Source organism: Geotrypetes seraphini, chromosome 7, assembly GCF_902459505.1.
Source record: "Geotrypetes seraphini chromosome 7, aGeoSer1.1, whole genome shotgun sequence".
In the NCBI taxonomy this organism is placed as follows: domain Eukaryota; kingdom Metazoa; phylum Chordata; class Amphibia; order Gymnophiona; family Dermophiidae; genus Geotrypetes; species Geotrypetes seraphini.
The window spans coordinates 158,597,042-158,620,851 of NC_047090.1; the positions used below are offsets into that span (position 1 = coordinate 158,597,042).

At 47.4% G+C, this 23,810-nt stretch overlaps 1 protein-coding gene across 2 annotated transcripts in view; it reads right to left on the reverse strand.

The window, feature by feature from the left end:
- EIF5 (eukaryotic translation initiation factor 5) overlaps positions 1-23,810 on the reverse strand; it is a 62,399-nt gene that overhangs the window by 9,060 nt on the left and 29,529 nt on the right. For both annotated transcript variants that reach the window (XM_033951227.1, XM_033951228.1), the window contains 2 exons: positions 9,360-9,524; positions 1,201-1,329 (listed from right to left, as the gene is read on the reverse strand). In XM_033951227.1, the coding sequence (XP_033807118.1) occupies positions 1,201-1,329; positions 9,360-9,524 (294 nt within the window). The remainder of the gene's footprint in view (positions 1-1,200; positions 1,330-9,359; positions 9,525-23,810) is intronic.

The following is a 23,810-nucleotide window of genomic DNA, read 5'->3' on the forward strand; positions in this document are numbered from 1 at the left end:
GGACCCTCCATAGCGGTACCGAAAAGAAGCTGTTGAATTTGGCGATTTTTTAAAGTTTTCTTTTGAAGAGAAGCGCAACGGGTGCACTTCGAAGCCCTATGATTCGGACCCAAGCACTGAAGACACCAATTGTACGGGTCGGATAAAGATATAGGGCATGCACACCGCTGACACTTCTTAAAGCCCGGTGAAGGGGGCATGAAGGGAAAAACGGCAGTTGCAAAATCGGAGGTCGAGGCTTCAATGTTGCCAACAGGCCCCGCCGGGGCCGACCAAAAAATAAAGAAAAAAAATATTTTTTTCTTTTTTTTGTATGGAAAACAAGAAAAGGAAAAAATGTGAACAATTTCACAAAAAAAACACGCGAGCGGGAAGGCGAAGAAAAACTTTTCAACAGCCGTTGAAAAAACGCGTCTTCTTAGCTCCGCAGAAACTAAGAAACTGGGGACCGCGCGCCTCCGTAGGGAAGGCACTCGCGCATGTACGGTGCGGCCTAACTAGAACTTTCTAAAATTGTCCGTACCGGGGCTCCGTCGGTGCCGTCACCCATCAGTTAAGAATATGCTGCCTGCTTGTCCTGAGATAATCAGGCTATCCAATTATTCACCCCCTCAAAACATCCATTAATTGCTGAATATTTGTTTTACCTCATGAAACAAAGTGATTTCCCATTTTAACTGTTAATCAAACGCAGTGTATCACAAACTGTGTGCCACGGCAGATTTCAGGTGTGCCATGAAGACACTGGCAAGGAACAGAAGTGCCAAAAGACTCCCCTCCCCCCCCACCGGTGAAGTGACAGGTTCAGAGTTGCAGCCAGAGGGCCTCTGCACATGCAGCACACTTCCAAAATGCGACACTGGTTTAGTATGCAGTGGCACTGAAAAGTTTGTCAGACACTAACGGGTGACAGGAAATAAAGCTTGTGAATATAAACTACAGCATTCAAACCAAGAAAGCTTCTTAAGAGTCACTGCCTTCCCTCCAGACTGGCAGCAAGGGCCGAGAGAAGGATGCGATAGCTACTGAACCTATATGTAACAAAAATCAACCTTTATACCACAGAATCTTAACACAAATGCCACTGCTACCTCAAATCTAGTTGCCCAAAATAATGTCAATCTGTGACCAGGGTTGTATTTTGCAGCCCTTCTTGCACTGCAAAAACAAAACTGGATATTCAGACCAACAAGAGCATACCTCAAGATTTTCTTCTTCATCTTCATTGCCAGAAGACTCTTCTTCTGCTTCTTTCAACCATTTGATAAAGGGCTCGGCCCTAACACGAATCTCTTTGGCAAGTTCCTTTGATACATACTTTTTTGATGCCTATGGATAAGAGATTAGGTAAATACTTAACTACAGTTCAGGCACACCACCAGGAGTAAACAATTCCATTGTGTCTGTCCCCTCACGCTAGGCTGCAGGTGGAGTGTGAAGGGAAACTAAACATGACAAACACATCTCAAGGCAATACTGGCTAAATCAGTTCTAACATACAATAGTGTACAAGCATGAACAATCATCTGGAACTTCTGTATTGATTCTGGTCACAGCATATGGGTCTGGTGCTCTATTAGCCAATACCAGAATCTCTTCAGTCAAGCAGGGGGATTTGGTACACTCATGATTCCCTGACAGAACCTGTGAAATTAGAGCTCTTTCAGCTCAGAGGTTCCAACATTTGAACATGCACAAGGGTTCCTGTCTTGTAATGTAATGTAATGTAATTTATTTCTTATATACCGCTACATCCGTTAGGTTCTAAGCGGTTTACAGAAAATATACATTAAGATTAGAAATAAGAAAGGTACTTGAAAAATTCCCTTACTGTCCCGAAGGCTCACAATCTAACTAAAGTACCTGGAGGGTAATAGAGAAGTGAAAAGTAGAGTTAGAGGAAAAATAAAAATAAAACAAACATTTTAACAAGATAGCATTGATCTAAATACTTTGGAAGGTAGAAGAGAGGAGAGAAAGGAATAGAAGCAGAAGGGGGAGCCGTTGCATAGTAGAATTCAACTCCTTCAGTTGTCATATCTGTGGGATACATCAGTAGAGAATGACACGGGGAAAAAAAAAATCTGTCCCCGTCCCACCGCCCCTTCACCACCCTGTCCCCACAATCCCCTTCACTGCAGCATCCACCCTTCCCTCTCGCCACTTTACCGCCCTTTAGTGGCCCGAGAATCTCCATCACCTTCATGGCGCGTTAAAAAATTGAAACTTAAGGGAGGGAGGGGCCGCGCGCCTTCCAAATCTATCTTCCCTAAAGCCCTGCAGCCATTCTCCTGGCTGTACTGTCAGAAGGACACTAAACCAGGGACACCCCCCCACCAAATTTAGTACTAAATCTAGTCAGATGGCACTCTTTTATAAAGAGTAGTCTGAAACTTAAATCCAGTTTACCAGTACTTCAAGGCGAATCAGGCATAGGGCGGATTCCCCTAATAAAGGGAGGATTTATAAGAAAGAAGATTAGCAAAGGTACGAACCTAATTTTTCATTCTTGTATAATCCCATTATTCCAGGACCAGTGGGATACAACGCAGCAGTCCTGAAATCAGGGTGGGACTGATGAGCTCGCAGCCAACACCGAGGCACCAAAAGTAGCATCCTGCTTGGAAGCCATATCAAGCCTGTAAAACTTGGTGAATGCATAAGGAGAACCAAGTAGCAGCCCTGCAAATCTCTTCCGGAGACACCACCAAAGACTCAGCCCAGGAGGAGGAAACCCCTCTGGTAGAATGAGCCTGCGCCCTGAGGGAAGGCTTCTTTCCTGCCGCTACATAAGCTGCAGAAATGGTACGCTCTAATCCATCTCAAAACGGTAGCCTTAGAGGCAGGCTTGCCCTTGTGGGCAAGACCCACCAGGTGGTCAGATACAAAAAAGTTCATTGGTGACCTCCAAATACCTCAGCAAAAGCTTGTGCATATCCAGGGACCGCAGAACCTGGTCCTTTGAACTGGAAGGAACAAATGCTGGAAGATAAACTTCCTGATTCACATGGAAGACCGAAACCACTTTCAGAAGGAACCGTAAGCAAGAACACTGCGGTATCTGTAATACACAAGAAAGGATCCCGACAAAAGAGAGCTTGAAGCTCCAAAACTCTCCGAGCTGACGTGACAGCCACAAAGACGACTGTCTTGATAGTGAGATCCATCTAGGATGCCTGCTCCAGAGGTTCATAAGGCGGGTGAGCCAGGGAGCAGATAGGAATGTTACTTACCGTAACAGTTGTTATCCAGGGACAGCAGGCAGCTATTCTCACTAGTGGGTGATGTCATCCGACAGAGCCCCGATACGGACGTCTCACAAGCATGTCTTGCTTGAAGAAACTCAGAAGTTTCGAGATGCCCGCACCGCGCATGCGCCAGTGCCTTCCCGCCCGATGGTCCGGGCGTGTCTCCTCAGTTCAGGTAGCTAGCAGAGAAGCCAACCCAGGGGAGGTGGGTGGGACGCGAGAATAGCTGCCTGCTGTCCCTGGATAACAACTGTTACGGTAAGTAACATTGCTTTATCTCAGGACAAGCAGGCAGGTATTCTCACTAGTGGGTGACCTCCAAGCTAACCTCAATGGGATGGTGGGAGAGTTGGCAACTTAGGAGAATAAATTTTGTAACACTTTGGCCAAACTGTCCATCCCTTCTGGAGAAAGTATCCAGACAATAATGAGAGGTGAATGTATGAACCGAGGACCAAGTGGCAGCCTTACAAATCTCCTCAATCGGTGTCGATCTGAGGAAGGCTACAGAAGCTGCCATTGCTCTGACCTTATGGGCTGTGACCTTACAGGGAAGGGGTAATCCAGCCTGGGCATAGCAGAAAGAGATACAAGCTGCCATCCAGTTGGAGATGGTGCACTTCGATACAGGACGTCCCAGCTTGTTTGGATCAAAGGAGACGAAAAGTTGGGGAGCAGTTCTGTGTGGTTTGGTGCGATCCAAGTAGAAAGCCAAAGCACGTTTACAGTCCAGAGTGTGCAGAGCTGATTCTCCAGGATGAGAATGAAGCTTTGGAAAAAACACTGGAAGCACGATGGATTGGTTGAGATGAAATTCAGAGACCACCTTAGGTAGGAATTTCGGATGAGTGCGGAGCACCACCATGTCATGATGGAAAACTGTGAAAGGTGGGTCCGCCACCAAGGCCTGAAGCTCACTGACCCTGCGAGCAGATGTGAGGGCCACCAGAAAAACCACTTTCCAAGTGAGAAACTTTAGTGGAGCCTTGCTTAGAGGCTCAAAAGGAGGTTTCATAAGCTGAGAAAGGACAACATTGAGGTCCCAAACCACCGGAGGCGGTTTGAGAGGAGGATTGACATGAAAAAGTCCTTTCATAAATCTGGAAACCACAGGATGAGCAGAGAGAGATTTCCCCTGTAGAGGCTGATGGAAAGCCGCAATAGCACACAGGTGGACTCGTATAGATGTCGACTTGAGACCGGACTGAGACAGGTGTAGAAGACAGTCCAACATAGAGGATAGGGAGGCTCGCTGAGGCTCCTTAGAATTGGAAATACACCATGAAGAAAATCTAGTCCATTTCTGGGAGTAGCATTGACGAGTAGCAGGCTTCCTGGAAGCCTCCAAGACATCCCTCACCGCCTGGGAAAACTGGTGGGGAGTTATGTTGAGAGGAACCAAGCTGTCAGGTGGAGAGACTGCAGGTTAGGATGAAGTAGAGATCCCTGATGCTGAGTAAGCAGTGAAGGAAACACTGGAAGAAGGAATGGCTCCCTGCTGCTGAGTTGAAGTAGAAGGGAGAACCAAGGTTGCCTGGGCCACCGAGGAGCTATTGGAATCATGGTGGCATGGTCCGACTTCAGCTTGACCAGAGTCTTTTGAATGAGAGGAAATGGTGGAAACGCATACAGAAAGCGATTCCCCCAATCCAGCAGAAAGGCATCTGCCTCGAGGCGGTGAGGAGTGTAGATCCTGGAGCAAAAGTGAGGCAGTTTGAAGTTGTGGGGAGCCGTAAAGAGGTCTGAGGCGTCCCCCACTGTGCAAAGATCTGACAAAGGGGCGAGGAATGCAGTGTCCATTCGTGAGGCTGAAGGAGACGACTTAAGTTGCCCTCCAAAACATTGTCCTTCCCCTGAATGTAGACAGCTTTGAGGAAGGCGTTGTGGCGAACCGCCCAATCCCAGACTCTGAGAGCTTCCTGGCAGAGGGAGGCCGAGCCCATGCCCCCCTGCTTGTTGACATAATACATGGCGACCTGATTGTCCGTGTGAATGAGGACCACCATGTCGTGAAGTAGATGTTGAAAAGCTTGAAGAGCATTGAAGATGGCTCTGAGCTCCAGAAGATTGATTTGATGGAGGCGGTCCGCACTGGTCCAGAATCCCTGAGTGCGAAGACCATCCAGATGTGCTCCCCAGGCATAGGTCGAGGAATCGGTTGTGAGAACCTTCTGGTGGGGAGGAGTGTGAAACAGCAAACCTCTGGATAGATTCGAAGAGGTCATCCACCAAAGTAGAGACTGCCGAAGAGCAGGAGTGACGACGATGTGTCGAGTCAACGGCTCCGACACCTGAGTCCACTGAGACGCCAGGGTCCACTGAGGAATTCTGAGATGGAGTCTGGCAAACGGCGTCACATGAACTGTAGAGGCCATGTGGCCCAAGAGGACCATCATGTGTCTCGCTGAGATGGACTGGCGAGAAGACACAGACTGGCAGAGATGAAGAAGAGCCTCCATGCGCTGAGGAGGGAGGAATGCTCTGAGACGTATGGTATCCAGGACCGCCCCGATGAAGGGGAGCGACTGAGTAGGCTGTAGATGAGACTTGGGAAAGTTGATCTTGAATCCCAAACTCTGCAGGAACAGAATCGTGGATAGGGTCGCCGAGATGACCCCCGATGCCGAGGGAGCCTTGATGAGCCAGTCGTCGAGGTAGGGAAAAACCTGAAGACCCTGGTTCCGGAGTGCAGCGGCCACCACTACCAGACACTTCATGAAGACTCTGGGAGACGAGGACAGGCCGAAGGGAAACACTCGATACTGCAGATGCAGATGTCCCACCCGAAATCTGAGGAACTTGCGAGAGGCCGGATGAATGGGAATGTGAGTGTAGGCCTCCTTGAGATTCAGAGAGCATAACCAGTCGTTCTGCTCGAGGAGGGGGTAGAAAGAAGCAAGGGTCAGCATGCGAAACCTCTCTTTGACTAGGAATTTGTTGAAGATCCTGAGGTCCAAAATGGGTCGCAGGTCGCCCGTCTTCTTCGGAACAAGGAAGTACCGGGAGTAAAACCCCTGGTTGTGTTGGTCCACAGGGACCGACTCGACGGCCCGGAGCAAGGCCTGGGCTTCCTGAAGAAGAAGGGCGGTCTGTGTCAAGTTGGAAGGATACTCTCTTGGCGGGTGGTCCAGTGGGACCCGATGGAAATGAAGAGAGTATCCTTCCCTGATGATAGTAAGGACCCAGAGGTCGGTGGTTACGGCCTCCCAGCGATGATAAAAATGATGGAGGCGCCCTCCAATGGGAAAAACAGGGAGAGACAGAACGAAGTTGGTTATGCCCTCGACGAAACAGTCAAAAAGGCTGAGTGGTCTTAGGGGACAGCAGGCGACTGAGACTTTGGCTGACCCTTCTGAGGAGTCTGTCGCTTCGCCGGTTGCCTCGCAGGCGGAGTTTGCCTCGGTTGATAACGTCGCTGATAAATCAACGGTGGACAAGAGGGTCGAGACTGTTGAGGCATAGACTGAAAGGACTTTTCATGATCGGACAAGTTCTTCGTGACCGTCTCGATGGATTCGTCAAAAAGATCCGCCCCAGCACACGGGACGTTTGCCAGGCGGTCCTGAAGGTTCGGGTCCATGTCGATGGTCCGCAACCAGGCCAACCGGCGCATCGCCACAGAACAGGCCGCTGCTCGTGCTTGTGAATAATAGAGCATATTCACAAATTCTGGTTGAAAAAGATCTCCAGAGGGAAGAGCCACCCTGTGCACCTCAGACTTAGAGTGCTTGGAAGACTGAGGCTTTTCTCCGGAACTATGCTTGCATTTCACAGATTCGCCACTAGCACTCTTGAAAGCCCCCAAATGTGATTTTCGCAGAAATTGGGGTAGAAGGCTCAAGGAGGGTCTCTGCGGAGGTGGCACTGCACCTGTGTAAACTTGGTCTCTCCCCCCAGGCTGCAGCGCATGTGGAACATGACTGCGCATCTGGCAGCCATCTGCTGCAAATGAGGCATGAATCAGTCCCTTCCTGCACTGTTCCTGACTCATCTGTTATGTTTGGAGCAAAAACAAAGCTCCTATAAAAGGAGTATTCAAATCAGGAAAAATCCAAGATGGCTACCATGAGTGCCAATTTTGCAATAAAATGGCCTGGGAAAGGAACAGGAATCTCTGGAAAACAGCGATTTGGGGATTTTAGAGTTGGGGAGGGGTAGGGTATGCAGAGAAACCACCTAAAACCCCCTTTAAGACCCCCCCCTCAAAATCGCTAAACAGGCTGTGTCAGTGTTACTCACTGTTCCATTGTGCTGAATGGGAGAAAATGCTTAACAGCATGTAGAGATCTAAAGCCTCAGGAAGATGGAAAGTTGGATTTCAAGTCTTTTGACTGCCCTACCAGCTTGACCACCACAGCCGATGACCTCAGATATGTCATGCAACCATCTGGCGGAGGCATGCAGTCCGGCTCCGATTCCACCTCCACAGAATCGCTCAGCCTGTGCTACACCCACTAGCGGACAAACCTGGGGTGAGCTAGCTCCCAATCCTGGAGCCCCGATCTGACCTGCAGGCTGTCCAGGGGGCTTATTTCAGGGCAGGGCAGGGCAGGGGACCCCCCCCCCCACCAGATGCAGACATTCCCTGCAGGGAGCCTCCGCAGCACGAGGGCAAACTCACAAAGTTAATACCCCCCAAAATACTGAAAACCAGTAAAAGAAACTGGAGCAGAAGAGAAGCTCCTACAGGTTGGAAAGCCAGACTGGTGTCCAAGTGGCATGCTCCAGGATATGCTAGCAAAGGGAGGAGCTAATACTTCAATCTGAGGCTTCCTACAGTGCCTGGCAGCAAAAGATGCATAAATTGGATTAAAGGGGGATTGTACAAGAACTTATGATTGGTGTCTGACTTGAGCTTCCAACCCCTACAAACACACAGAAAAAGGAGAGGTGAAACGCAGACGGCACCCTGCTGAGCTCCCTATGGATGCCTAACAGCCTGCGCTCAAACCCCTGCAAGCAGAAGGTGAGCAATGCTGCCAGGGGATGGTTGAGTTCCAAAAAAAAAATAAAAATAAGACTTCTGCAGGCTGGCTAACAAGTACCACAAGGGATAGGCCTGTCAGCTGCAGTCTGCTTTTCCTCCACATAGGCAGAGCTGGACCCTCAAATAGGGGAGCTCTTAGCACTGAAATATGAAGAAAATACCAAACAAAAAGAAATAAGCACAGCAAATCAGAAACTCCTTCTGGATCACATGCAAAAAAAACAAACCAAAAACTGTAGGGGGCAAGAGCCCTCTATAGTAGGAGGGATTCAAAAAGCGGAGTGGATTCCTTCTGCAAGGCTCACAAGCACTGGGATATAACTCATCCATCAAGAATGACATCTATTGCACTAGACATTTCCTGTTATTGGAAGGTAGTGTCTTTCATAAGTTGTTTTTGCTTTACTACTCTTCTGGTTTCATAAGCCAATGATTGCTCTCGTGAAGTACAGAAAAACAGTTGTTGCAGCACTAATTGATGGGGGGAGTCTGTCGATTGAGTCATTGAGGCTTGTTTTGTAATTACTTATTTTCGGGCTGAAGTTTGATCATGTGACACCTTACTACCAACAGCTGCATTGGCTACCGATGGAGGCACAATGTGAGGTTTAAGTTCGCCTGTTTCTGCTTAAAGGTACTATTCGGTCTAGCCCCTAAACACTGAACTTTTCTCCTTCTCAGCCAACAGACATAAGAGAAGCTCACATTTGAACTTTGTTTCCCCTTCAATTAGATGATGTAAACTCAAGACACCATTAACACCTTTTCACATCAGGCAGGATTATGGGGTAAAGATCTAGAACAATTGCTTACGCCTACTACTTATGGGGAATTTAGGAAACGCCTAAAAACATATCTGTTCCTGAAGTATCTAGGCAGCTGATCCGTACAATTCTTTCTCCATAATAACTGATCCCTAGAGCTGTTAATCACTAGCTTTCACCTCTGTTAAGTTCAATCAATTTGTACTTTCTTTTAATCTTTATAAACCGCATAGAACTTCAGTCCTGCGGTATATAAACTGTTATAATCTATACAATTTTATGCCATTTAATGTGGTAGTAAATGCAAATGGTATAAATGCTCACCAATTTAAAGTTTCCAAACATTACTATTTCACTAACCTTTTCTGCCCAGCCAATGACCACATCCTCTTCCAGAAGATCTGCATCATACATCTCCTTTAGAATATGTGGAACTTTAGAAAGGAGGTGGGACTGATGCATAGCTACTACACACTCAAAGCCATGGAGCAGATACCTCTGTGCTTTTTTGTTGTTATGGCAAAACTACAAAACAAAACATTATTGGTAAAACAAGCAGCATAGATATGGCCTAATTTATGCAGATTTCTAGTCATGTTTAGACAAATTCAAGTATCAAGACAGAACATATAAACCTTATAGCAGTGGTCTCAAACTCAAACCTTTAGCAGGGCCACATTTTGGATTTGTAGGTACTTGGAGGGCCTCAGAAAAAATAGTTGATGTCTTATTAAAGAAATAACAATTTTTGCATGAGGTAAAACTCTTTATAAGAACATAAGAAATGCCTCCACCGAATCAGACCATTGGTCCATCCAGTTCGGTGACCCGCACACGCAGAGGCCAATCCAGGTTTTCCCTGTTTACGTCCTAGGTGTTCCCTGATGAAGACCCTGTTTTCCCGTATCCCTCAATGTGATTTGCAAACAGGTGTGCGTCCAACTTGCACTTGAATCCCATAATGGAGATTTCCGTCACTACCTCCTCCGGGAGAGCATTCCAAGCGTCCACCACTCGCTGTGTAAAACAGAGCTTTCCGACATTAGTCCTGGGCTTGTCGCCCCTCAATTTTACTCTATGGCCTCTCGTCGAGTCACATTTGACAACGTCAATAATGATGCTTCTTGTTCTATTATGTCAAAACCTTTTAGTATTTTGAAAGTCTCTATCATATCCCCTCGCAGCCTTCTCTTCGAGGGTGAACAATCCTAGTTTTACGAGGCGTTATTTGTAGCTCAATTTCTCAATACCTTTAACTAGCTTTGTGGCTCGCCTCTGCACCCTCTCCAGCAGAGTTATATCCTTCTTTAGGAAAGGAGACCAGTGTTGGACACAGTACTCCAGATGTGGTCTGACCATTGCTCTGTAAAGAGGCATGATGACTTCCGCCGATCTACTTGTAAAACCCTTCTTTATCATGCCCAACATCAAGTTTCAAATTTATTATTTTTCTTAATTAATCGCTTAATCAAATTCAAAGCGATGTACATATTAAAAAGACAAATTCAAAGCGATGTACATATTAAAAAGATAGTCAATAAGGAACAAACAGTACAAACTATAATTACATTGGGTAATACATATTTACATTACATAGGGTAAGAAGGGTTTTGAAATACATTTGTTAAGTAAAAGCAAAACAAAGGAAAAACACAATAGGGAAGACATTTAAGCGCTAAGGTGTAAACTATTAAAATTATTGACTTTAAGAAATTATTAAATTAAGTATTAAAAGCATCGTTAAAAAGAAATGTTTTAAATTACTTTTAAATTTTACCAAATCTTGCTCGTTTCGTAAAAAAATTGGAAGAGCGTTCCAGGTCTGTGGTGCAGTTACTGAAAATATAACCTGCCGTCTGGTGTTTATAATTTTCAGTGATGGAACAGTCAGTAAATTCTGTTCAATAGATCTTAAGGTTCTGGTTGGGTGATATGGTATTAATAATTTATATATGAATGCAGGAGTCTTATACAGTAGAGACTTGAAAGTAAGCAAACAAAGTTTGTATGTTATCCGATGGACAACAGGAAGCCAATGTGCGTTTTAAGAGAGGCGTAACATGGTCGAATTTTCTGGATTTGGTAATAAGTTTTATGGAAACATTTTGGATAATTTGTAAACGTTTGAGTTCAGTTAATGATATACCTTTAAAAAGAGCATTACAGTAGTCTAGTTTGGATATCACTAAAGAGTGAATGAGAATATTTAATGATCTTGGACATAGAAATTTTGAAATGGACCTAATTCTACGTAATCTGTAGAAAGTAGTTTTAACGGTATTACTAATATGATCATGGAAATTCAGTTTGGAATCAAAAATTACCCTTAAGATTTTTGTATTAACTATTTGTAATGGAACATTTTTTATGGTGAGAGGAGCAATGAGTGTGGAATTTTCTTTCCATTGAAAGAGCATCATGTTTGTTTATTTAATATTAAGAGCCAATTTATTTGTATTTAGCCATTGATGAACCTGGTCAAGTTTCTCGCTGATCTCTTGGATGTCAGATATTTTATTAGTGTCTATTGGATGCAGGAGTTGAATATCATCTGCATATGCGAAAACTTGAAAACCTACAGATTGACACAAGGTAATCAAAGGAGCAAGAAAAATAATAAATAATAATGGAGAAAGAATAGACCCTTGAGGAACCACGAAAGTAGTTGATGTAAGTTTAGATTTTGAGTCTTTAAAGAAGACAGAGGAAGAACGATCTGTAAAATAAGATATAAACCATGCAAGAATTTGATCAGTGATCCCAATAGATTGAAGTCTGTCTATAAGAAGTTGGTGGTCAATCGTGTCAAAAGCCGCAGAGATCAAGTGAGATTAGTAAAGTCGTTTGGTGATGGTCAAGGAAATATTGGATGGAAGTAGTCATACCTATCAATGCTAGTTCAGTACTGTAGTGTTCTCTAAAATCTGTTTGTTTTCTTTGCCGCCGCTGCGCATTGTGCCAATGGCTTCAGGGTCCTGTCTATCAGTACCCCCAGGTCCTTTTCTTGTTCACTTTTGCCCAATGTCACACCTAACATTATATAATCATGTTCCTTGTTTTTCGTACCCAGATGCATCACTTTGCATTTGTCTACATTAAATTTCATCTTTCTTTTTGGCTAAGTCTTAATAATATTGTCATTTATAGCTAAAAAGAGACATGATCAAAAAGTTTTTTTTACTTTTATGATCATAATAAACATACTGAGGGCTTCAAAATAGTACCTGGCGGGCCGCATGTAGCCCCGAGCTGCGAGTTTGAGACCACTGCCTTTTAGCTATATTTAACATTAGTAGCTTGATGCATATGTGATACTGAACTGGTTTGCATACAAGATTGTTTTAATATTTTGGGGTTTAAAAAACAAAAGACAAATGGAAGAAAAACATATGACCCATACTAAACGAGCACTTTTTTTTTTTTTTTTAAAAAAGCCTTAAATTGTGAGCAGACAAACTAGCATTACTAGCCTTTATAAAATAAAGGCTGACGTAGCTACCTACTGCTTAATGTCACACTTATAGGGGTGAGTAGAAAAGAGACCTAACAAATATGTTTTGTTCTTACCTTGATTATCTGTGTTTTAAGATACACAGGAGTCCATACTTAGCTGTTGATTCCTACTAAACTGCAAAAGAGTATCACTAAACTTGAACTCCACCCCTCCTGCAGTGAACAGCCCCATCTTAGGTTGGTACCAAAGCAAACCACTCCATTGCCAGATGGATCAGCGTGGTGATTTCTTCTTCCTACATTTCCTGAGGGAAATGAACTCTTCCCACAGCTTCCTCTCTTGCAGCACATTCCACAAGAGGTGAAGCAACCTCCTGGCCAGAGACACAGGCTTTCGACTGAGGAAATCTGTAGTACAGCTACTTGGGCTACTCTTCACATCTTTTACCAAGTTCTACAGAGTGGATGTGGTGGCTCGAGAGGATGCTGCTTTTGGATCTTCGGTTCTGCGGGCAGGCTCATCTGCCCCTTCCTAGACGTTTAGCACTACTTTGGTATGTCAGCTAAAGCACGGACTCCTCTATATCCACAACAGAACAAGATTAGGTTCTGTTAGGTCAGTGCTTCTCAACCTTTTCAAGCCAGGTACCTCTTAAGCCTAACAAATACCAACCGAGTACCCCCGCCCAAGCTCCGCCTCTTACTCCACCCTCCGAACAGTACTAAATGTAATGCCAATATTCCCCCACCTTGCATCCCCTTTAATCGGTCCCTCTGTTCCCTCTCCACCACCATATAAGAACATAAGCAGTGCCTCCGATGGGTCAGACCAGCGGTCCATCATGCCCAGCAGTCCGCTCACGCGGCAGCCCATCAGGTCAAGTACCTATATAGTAACCCTCTATCTATACCCTTTTCCTTCAGAAAATTGTCCAATCCCTTCTTGAACTCCAATACCGTACCCTGTCCTATCGCGCTCTCTGGAAGCGCATTCCAGGTGTCTACCACCTGTTGGGTGAAGAACTTCCTAGCACTGGTACTGAATGTCCCCTTTTAATTTTTCCTAATGCCCTCTTGTTCTTGTAGTTTTGGAAAGTTTGAAGAATCTGTCCCTCTCCACTTTCTCTATGCCCTTCATGATCTTGTAAGTCTATCATATCCCCTCTAAGTCTCTGCTTCTCAAACAATTAATCTGTGGAATTTCTTGTCAAATTATCTACCCAAAAAGCAATTAAATCACAGCAGAACCAGGTTTGATTTCCACTGTGGATCCTTGCGACTTTGGGCAAGACACTTAACCCTCCATTGCCCCAGATATAAAACTTGGATTGATAAAGTCTACCGACAGAGGAAGTACCTGTAAGTAATATAAATATGTAAACCACTTCGGCTGCGTTAACACAAAGCTCTGAGCTCTATTTCTACTTTGTCAATTATCATTGAACCCGGAACGGACACAAATCACATCCCCCTTCGTCTGAACTGCACTCACTCCTTCGGTTCTCAGCCCCCAGCAGCACTCCTGCAATGATTAAGCAGTAACCCACACGCTGCACATGGCTGACCCAGAAGCTCTCTCTCCAACATCAACTCTTTTGACGTTGGAGAGAAGGCTTCTGGGTCAGCCACTTACATACAGCGCCTGAATAACTGCGTGCACTGCTCACCGCAAGGAGCATTGCCAAAGACTGAAGGAACGAGTGCGGCTCCAAGAAGGTTGTTGTGGGAGCAAGCAGGGGCAAAAATGTGAGATTCTGGGTGGTAGAAGCAGATGGACAGGCAGGAATTGCCAGCCAGGCTGCATACCGCAGGTTGAGAAACACTTAGGATACACAGGAGACCATATTGCCCTCCCTGTGAGGACATATTTTGTTGCAATTCATCTGATTTCTGCCTCAGAAATTGCTGGCATCAATTGCAGACCTCTTCTACTGTATCTAAGATTAAGCAGCAATGTTATATTAGGACAAGCAGGCAGTATATTCTCACATGTGGGTGACGTCAACCACTGAGCCCGGTATGGAAAGCATTCAAAGTGAACCGTCACCAAGTTTAAAGAAACTTTGCGACAGCATGCACAGCGTATGTGCGAATGCCTTCCCGCTAAATGTAGGCTTGTGGTACCTCAGTTCTTCGTTGTTCTGGACTTCATCCATTCATGTGCCTATATCTCTCTCTATATATATGATAGCTTGAGGTGTTAAGTATAGCTTTTTAGCCTCATTTTGTTAAAAAACATTGGAGTTTAACCTTGTTGACACCATATTCATGTCAAAACTGTTGACAGAGTTAAGAAGTGCAGTCAGTGCCAATGCCCTATATCCATAAGTGACACACATAGCTAACATTTAGTGTTTAGGCCCTGAACATCGTGTGGACTCCTGCTTGTGCCGTTCCACCTTGCAGAATTCATTAAAGGCCCAGCTCTTCAGTTCGGCTATGGACATTCAGAGCCTGCAGTATCAGCATAGGAGGATATCCTGGTATCAGGGAAGCCAGCTAAGAAGTCACCCTCTTCCCAGTTAATGTCACATGCCTCAACAGCATTGAATCCCTCGATGCAAGTTAAGAAGCATTGCTGCAGCTTTCCATCTGTGCTGATGTTGTCTCCAGGGTATGTATCCTTGCCGATGTCACCTACCCCTAGGGTACTGGTGCAGGTCTTCAGGCAGCAGCTTAGTGAGTTTTGGAGAGAGATCAGCGACATGTTAAGTTGCATGCACCACCACTGTTGATATAGACTCCCTCAGTACCAGCCCAGCACTCCAAGGCCACAGGATACCGATACAAGATCTCCATCAAGGAGTCAGTCTCCTTTGCATCAATCTTCCAGAAGACACTCACTATCAAAAGCATCAACACTAAGGATCTTTGATGCATCAATGTTCATCAACTAGATGCTCTGGATTAGAGAATGACACGGGAACAATTTTGTCCCTGTCCCCACAGGAACTCAATTTATCTGTCCTTGTGAGTTTTCTTGCTGCCCCTGCCCCATTCCTTAAGCTCTGCCTTAACCACACAAGCCTCAAGCAAACACGATTTTAAAGTGTTTGAGGCTTGTGAAGATGAGGACAGAGCTTACAGGTATGGGGCAGGGACAGGATAAAAACTTGCCGGGACAGGAAAATGAGGTACCGCAGGAATGAGGAAAAATGTGTTCCCATGTCACACTCTACTCTGGATCTAAAAACCGGCAATGCATATTGCATCCTTCTCATGTTTCGAGGTATAAGAGCTTCCCGTCAATCCTCCTCTTCATCTGATTGGTATCAGGAGCATTGTCTTAACAATCTCACCATTTTCCTGATCATCCTATAGAGAATCTCCTGGAGGGTCTGCAGTTGATTTTGACCACTCTCAGCATCACTCCAACTTAAGAGTGTGAGCCCACTGTTAGTGATATGTCCAGCTCTGGAGTCCTATGGTATACCATCATTTATCTCCTCCAACCTTAAGAAGGAGATCTCCTCCCGAAGGACTGTTTCACAAAATACATTAGACAGTTGGGAAAGGCATTAGATTAGAAGTTCTTTAGGTGGCTCATCGTAAAGTTATCTTTGCATAACCTGCTCAAGAGGCCCTCTTCAAAACAGAGGAGAAATTAGGGTTTTCTCTTTTAGACACTCCAGACTGGTAAGCGCAGTTACTTACCGTAATAGGTGTTATCCAGGGACAGCAGGCAGATATTCTCTACATGTGGGTGACGTCACCGGAGCCCCCTAGCAGATGTTTTCGCAAGCAGACTTGTTTGAAGACCTTCAATCTTGCGATTGGCCCGCGCATGCCCTTCCCGCTCGGTCTAGGGCATGCGTCTCCTCAGGGTGGCCTCAGTTCAGATTGCTAGCAAAGAAGCCAACCACGGGGAGGTGGGTGGGTTGCGAGAATATCTGCCTGCTGTCCCTGGATAACACCTGTTACGGTAAGTAACTATGCTTTATCCCAGGACAAGCAGGCAGCATATTCTCTACATGTGGGAGACCTCCAAGCTAACCAGAATGGGATGGAGGGAGATTTGGCAATTTAGGAGAACAGATTTTGCAAAATGGACTGGCCAAAATGGCCATCACGCCTGGAGAAAGTATCCAGACAGTAGTGTGAGGTAAATGTATGAACCGAGGACCAAGTGGCAACCTTAGATTTCCTCAAGCGGAGTCGAGCGGAGGAAAGCAACTGATGCCACCATCGCTCTGACTTTGTGGCCTGTGACTCGACCTGACAGGGAGAGACCAACCTGAGTGTAACAAAAGGAGATACAAGCGGCCAACCAGTTAGAAACAGAGCGACCCAAGCGATTAGGATCGAAAGAGAGGAACAGCTGGGGAACAGAACTATGCGGAGCGGTGCGTTTCAAGTAGAAGGCCAGCACCCACTTACAATCAAGAGAATGCAGAGCCACTTCTCCAGGGTGAGAATGGGGCTTCGGAAAAAACACAGGAAGAACAATGGATTGGTTGATGTGAAACTCAGAAACAATCGTAGGCAAAAACTTATGGTGGGTACGGAGAACCACCTTATCACGATGCAAGACAGTGAAAGGAGGTTCCGCTACCAAGGCTTGAAGCTCAACTACCTGACGGGCAGAAGTGAGAGCAATAAGAAACAGAACCTTCCAAGTAAGATACTTCAAGTGAGCCTGCGCTAGCGGCTCGAAAGCACAGTTACTTACCATAACAGGTGTTATCCAGGGACAGCAGGCAGATATTCTCTGCATGTGGGTGACTTTCTTGAAGATCTTCAAGCTTGCAAGTATACCGTGCATGCGCGTATGCCTTCCCGCCCTAGCTAGGGGGTGCGTCTCCTCAGCGTGGCCTCAGTTCAGATAGCTAACAAAGAAGCCAACCCCAGGGAGGTGGGTGGGTTGCAAGAATATCTGCCTGATGTTCCTGGATAACACCTGTTACGGTAAGTAACTGTGCTTTATCCCAGGACAAGCAGGCAGCATATTCTCTACATGTGGGTGACCTCCAAGCTAACCAAAAAGGGATGGAGGGAGAGTTGGCAATATAGGAGAACAGAGTACGTCTGGAAAAGGGATTCAGACAGTAGAGAGACGTGAAGGTATGAACCGAGGACAATTGACAGCCATGTAGATTTCCTCAATGAGTTGATATGATGAAAGCAACAGACACCGCAATCGCTCCGACAAGGCACTGCAGAGGGAGAGCACTCGAGTGCAGCAGAAAGAGATACAAGCAGCCAACCCGCTGGAGATTGTTCGCTTAGAAACAGGACACCCCAACCTAAGGGGAGCAAAAAGATATGAAAAGATGAGGAGCAGGCCGATGAGCATGAGGGTGTTGCAAGTAGGAAGCCAACGCACGCACACAGCCCAGAATAAGCAGTGCCACTTCTCCATGATGAGAATGAGGCGCAGGAAAAAACCAGGAAGAACGACATTGGTCGAGGTGAAAATCTGAAACCAATGTAGGGAAGAAACACAGGAGAGAAACGGAGGACCACCGCATCAAAATGGAAAACAGGGAAAGGTGGGTCTGCAACCAAAGCCTGCAGCTCACTAACCCTGCTAGCAGATGTGAGCGCAACAAGAAAACCTTCCAAATGAGACACCTCAAATGAGCCCGAACGATGTGGCTCAAAGGGAGGCTACATCAACCTGAAGAAAAGCAGCAAAGGCACTGAGGTGGACTCGAATGGATGTTGATTTTAGACCAGCCCCAGATCAGTGCAGTAGGAAATCCAGTACAGACGACAAGGAGGCAGATTGCAGCTCCCTGTGAGGCGTAGCACACCAAGAAGAAAAGCTAGTCCACCCATGAGTGCAAACCCGACTAGTGGACCGGGCCAGAGAAGCCTCAAGAAAGCAATGTTACTTACCGTAACAGTTGTTATCCAGGGACAGCAGGCAGCTATTCTCACTAGTGGGTGATGTCATCCGACAGAGCCCCGATACGGACATCTTGCAAGCATGTCTTGCTTGAAGAAACTCAGAAGTTTCGAGATGCCCGCACCGCGCATGCGCCAGTGCCTTCCCGCCCGATGCTCCGGGCGCGTCTCCTCAGTTCAGGTAGCTAGCAGAGAAGCCAACCCAGGGGAGGTGGGTGGGACGTGAGAATAGCTGCCTGCTGTCCCTGGATAACAACTGTTACAGTAAGTAACATTGCTTTATCCCAGGACAAGCAGGCAGGTATTCTCACTAGTGGGTGACCTCCAAGCTAACCTCAATGGGATGGAGGGAGAGTTGGTAACTCAGGAGAACAAATTTTGCAACACAGTTTGGCCAAACTGCCCATCCCGTCTGGAGAAAGTATCCAGACAATAATGAGAGGTGAACGTATGAACCAAGGACCAAGTGGCAGCCCTACAAATCTCCTCGATCGGCGTCTATCTGAGGAAGGCTACAGAGGCTGCCATTGCTCTGACCCTATGTGCTGTGACCTTACAGGGAAGGGGTAATCCAGCCTGGGCATAGCAGAAAGAGATACAAGCCGCCATCCAGTTGGAGATGGTGCGCTTCGATACAAGTCGTCCCAACTTGTTTGGATCAAAGGAGACGAAAAGTTGAGGAGCAGTTCTGTGTGGTTTGGTGCGATCCAAGTAGAAAGCCAAAGCACGTTTACAGTCCAGAGTGTGAAGAGTTGATTCTCCAGAATGAGAATGAGGCTTTGGAAAGAACACTGGAAGTACAATGGATTGGTTGAGGTGAAATTCAGAGACCACTTTAGGCAGGAATTTCGGGTGAGTGCGGAGGACCACCTTGTCATGATGGAACACTGAAAAGTGGGTCCGCCACCAGGGTCTGCAGCTCACTGACCCTGCGAGCAGATGTGAGGGCCACCAGAAAAACCACTTTCCAAGTGAGAAACTTTAGTGGAGCCTTGCTCAGAGGCTCAAAAGGAGGTTTCATAAGCCCTCCGAGGGAATCGGTTCCAAAGGAGGTACAGCGCTAACGGAGGACCTCCTCGAGGAGGAGGGGGGCGGTCCGCCCCTCGAAGCTGGAAGGTCACCCTGGATGGTGGCAATCAGCCGAGGCCCCATGGTCTGCATGAGCTCCACGAACTGAGCCTCCAGGATAGACCGCAACGAAGCCGATATGGAGGGATCCGCACCAAAGGGGGCCCTTCCGCACGGTCTCCGCGCTCCTTGGGTGCTGCGTGCTTCTGCTTGCCAATCTTCGGCACCTTGAGCACCACTGGTGGAACAGTTGGGGTCGATACCTGCTCCGAGGAGACGGATTAAGGCACCAGCGCCGAAGTCGGGGCCGAAACCGGTGTGAACGATGCCGGCTTCAGGAGGCCCGAAGCAGCCGGGGAGGCAGAGGGCTTCGCCGAAAGAGTCGAAGCACCCGTCGATGTCGAAGCTGCAGGATCCGATGAAAGCTTCCATCTTGAACATGGACTCCCACAGCAGACAACGACGCTTAAACGCTCTCGCCGTCAGAGTGGAGCAAGGCTGGCACGATTTCGGGAAGTGATCCGGTCCCAGACACTGTAAGCAGCGTCGATGAGGGTCCGTGAGCGAAATCGCGCGCTGGCACTTGCTACACTTTTTAAAACCGGTAATCGGCTGGGACATAGGCCGGAAAAGCTCCGCTGCAAGGTCGAAGGCGCAGGGCCCCAGCCACGCGGCCGACCCAGTATCGGAAAGAAAAAAATTTTTTTTTTTTTGAAAAAAGAAATCAAAGAAATAAATAAATGCAAAAAAGGCGGCAAAAAAGAGATTCAATGGGTGCAAATTGAAGATAGACTTCTCAGCTCCGCGGAAGAAAAAGAACTGAGGAGACGCGCCTGGAGCATCGGGCGGGAAGGCACTGGCGGATGCGCGGTGCGGGCATCTCGAAACTTCTGAGTTTCTTCAAGCAAGACATGCTTGCAAGATGTCCGTATCGGGGCTCTGTCGGATGACATCACCCACTAGTGAGAATACCTGCCTGCTTGTCCTGGGATAACATCCTGTACAGAATGTTAAAACAGGAACCAGGAGAGGAACCAAGCTTGTAAGTGTAGACTGCAGGTTGAGAGGAAGCAGAGAACCCAAACTCTGAGGTAGCAGAGAAGGACAAACAGGAAGAAGCTGAGGCTCCCTGGCACTGAGTTGAATGACAAGGGAATATCCAGGCAGAGAGGGCCACCGAGAATCTATCAGAAGCACGGTGGCAGAAACTGACTCGAGGAAAACGAGAATCAGAGGGAACACATATAGAAATAGGTTCATCCAATCCAGAATGGAAGCAACCGCCCCAAGACGGCAAGGGGAGTAAATCCCGGAGCAGAAACAAGGCAACATATGATTGAGGGGAGACGCAAACAGATCCATCTGCGGAGTCTCCCTCCAAGCAAACACCGACAAAGAGGACTCAAGATGTCAGCCAGACATCGCCCAGGGCCAAATCCCCAGAGCTCTCCGGCAAAGAGACAGGGAATCCGCGGTGCCCTGGACGTTGACAAAAGACAAGGCTACACGGGTGTCTATCTGAAAAAGGACCCTGTGGTCGTGAAGCAGAAGAGAAAAAGCTTGCAGAGCATTGAAAACGGCTGAGCATCAACAGTGACATGACAAGTCAATCCGTGCTGGCCCAATAGCTAAAAGAATGGAGACCATCGAAAGGAGCCCCCCAAGCGGAGCGGAAGAATTTGGCGTGAGGACCTTCCGCGGACGGGGCGCATGAAACAACAAACCTCTGGAAATAGTAAAAGAGAGCCTCCATGAGTGGAGAGATTGTCTCAAGAAAGGAGACACCGCAATGCGAAAACTCCATAGGCTGTTACGGCACCAGAAGAACCACCTGGCGAGACGAGAAGCCTGTCACTGAAAAAAGAAAAGACCTGAACACCCAGCATTCGCAGGGCTGCCGGCATCACAACCAGGCATCGGGAGAAAACTGTTGGATGAGAAGGGCGAGACCAAAAAGGACCCACCTGAAATCTGAGGGATCTGTGAGGTGAAATGAATTTGAAGAAAAGAAAGCTTCTAGGAGATCAAGAGAGCAGAACCAATCGCCTTGAGCCCTTGAGGGATTGGAAGCAGATCATCCCACTCGACGGTGATAAGAAACCCAGAGGGAGAAACAGCTCCAAGAGATGACAGAAAAATTGGAAAGAAGAGACTGCAAAGGCAAACCACAGTACCAGGCTGGGCGGGAGAGGGGGGGGGAGTATGCTGACGGAGTTGCAGAGGCTGTGTCAGAGGTGGAGGCCAGGAACAAGCCATAGAAGAATACTGGTGTAGATGATAGGTCTGCAAAGGAGTCAGCAACAAACCATAACCAAGGTCGGGCAGACTGGCCAGGCAGTCCGGAAGGATGAAATCCGAATCTGTAAGCAAGCCCAAAGACCCAGTACCACAGAAAGGTAGCAACTGTTGAGGAAAAAGTTCACAGCAACCGATGGCAGGTGGACCATGTGTACTTGAGGGAGGTACAAGGGATAGGGCATATGCCTTACTTCAAAGAAAAGGCATAAGGCAAGCCCCATGCCTACCTGGAAAGTACGCCAAAGACGACATCCCAACGAATAAATGGACTGTCCCAGTCTCCCAGGGTTGACTGCAGAGAAACGAAGACCATGAGGGAGAAACGCACAATGAGAAAGTCAGGGAAGAGAATCTGCTGCTTAATACAGCGAGGAGATACTTCCAGCAGAAGGGTCAAAGAGGCAGGAAGAGTATGAGAAAATGAGTGCCCTCATACAAGCCTCGGAGAACGGGAGAACTAGGAGCCCCCAAAGCAGGCCTCCAAAGAGGAGTCCAGGGCCTCGAAAAAAAAAAACGAACGAGGAGGCGTGGAACAAGGCTGACAAGGACCTCCAGCACGAGACCGTACCCAGACCAGACTCCGAAGAGCCGCGAAGCATGAGGAAAAAGGGGATCTGAATCCTGCCACAAACAAAAGTGCCTCGATGGAGAGGAGCGCCTCGAAACTGGACAGCAAGAGCACAGGGCCCGGAGTGACCAAGCGAAGACGCAGTAGAGGACGAGCACGAGACCCAGTCGAGGAACCAAACCCCAGAGACTAATTGTCAAAAAGATGGCCCAGTCTTCGCCAGAGCCGGCGGCTGGGTCTTAGTTTGACGTTGCTGCTGCGGCCACTTCGAAGGAGGCTGAGAGAAGGCAGGTGTAGATTTCTGTGGGTACCTCTGGAGAGGAATTTTGTATTGCCGAGCCGGAGGGGCCTTTGGTTTAAGTTTCACCAGAGAGGCGAAGGACCGTTCATGGTCCGATAAGAGCTTGGTGACCGCAAAGGCCGTGACCCTCGAGGACAACTCAAAGGCATCGTAGGCTGCCTGAAACATATAGAGGCGGAGTTGTGAGAGGGTCTCCGAGGAGACGAAACTCCCGACGCTGAGAATCCGGTTATGTCCTCCCCGAACGAGCGGAGGGTGTCCACACAGAACCGGAGGTAGGACGTGAAGATAAAGTTATAATTAAGGACACGATTCACCATCATTGAGTTTTGGTAAAGAGGGCGACCAAATTTGTCCATCGTAGGGCCCTCCCTGCCCAGAGGGACGGCAGCATAAACTTGAGAGGGGTTGGACTTCAAGGAAGACTCAACCACCAAGGACTGATGAGAAAGCTGAGAACTTTCAAACCCCTTAAACAGAATCGTCCAGTAATGGGACTCCAACTTGGAGGGAATAGCCGTGACCGCATAGGGGGGTCTCCAGGCTCCGGAGAAACTGGTGCAATGGCAAACGCAACGCCTCATGGGGCGGATGACCAACACCCATCTCCTCCAGATATTCCTGGGTATAAACGGGACTCAAACTGGAGGTCCAGTTTCAAGGCCCTACCCATGTCAAGAGATGAAACGAGTAAGAGGAGTTTTGAGAAGACCCCGAGCGAGATCTTGGGGCAGCCAAGAAAGAGGGAGACATTTCCCTCGAATAGTAAGCAGGGGCCTCGGAGTCCTGCGAATGGGAGACCGAAGAGGCTCTACTAAAGTGTCTGGGGAGCATCGAGGAACGACCTCGTGCTAGGTAGGCCGGGGAAGACCCCGGGGTTCAAGGAATTAGCTGGCGATGTCTCGGTAAAGGAAAATTCCTCCACCCGTTTCAAAGAAGACCCCTTAGAGGCTAGTAGCTGCCTCGATTGGGAACACAACCCAGAGTCCAACTCGAGGACAAGCATGTGTCTAGAAAGATTCGCCGTCGGAGACCTGCCCCGAAGGAGCGGAGAAGACCATGGCTTTTTAGGAGTGGCAAACCTTGACAAAGTAGCGGGGGAAAAACAGCCCCCTGGCCTGGATCCCTGAAAAGTTACAGGTGACTCGGGGGATGAAGAATCGCTCGAGGGAACCCAGTCAGGCTGGTGATTTTAAATGTTGAATAATATCTTAAGTTACAGATTACTGTATTTTCACGTAGATAACACGCACCCGTGTAAAACGCGCACACGGGT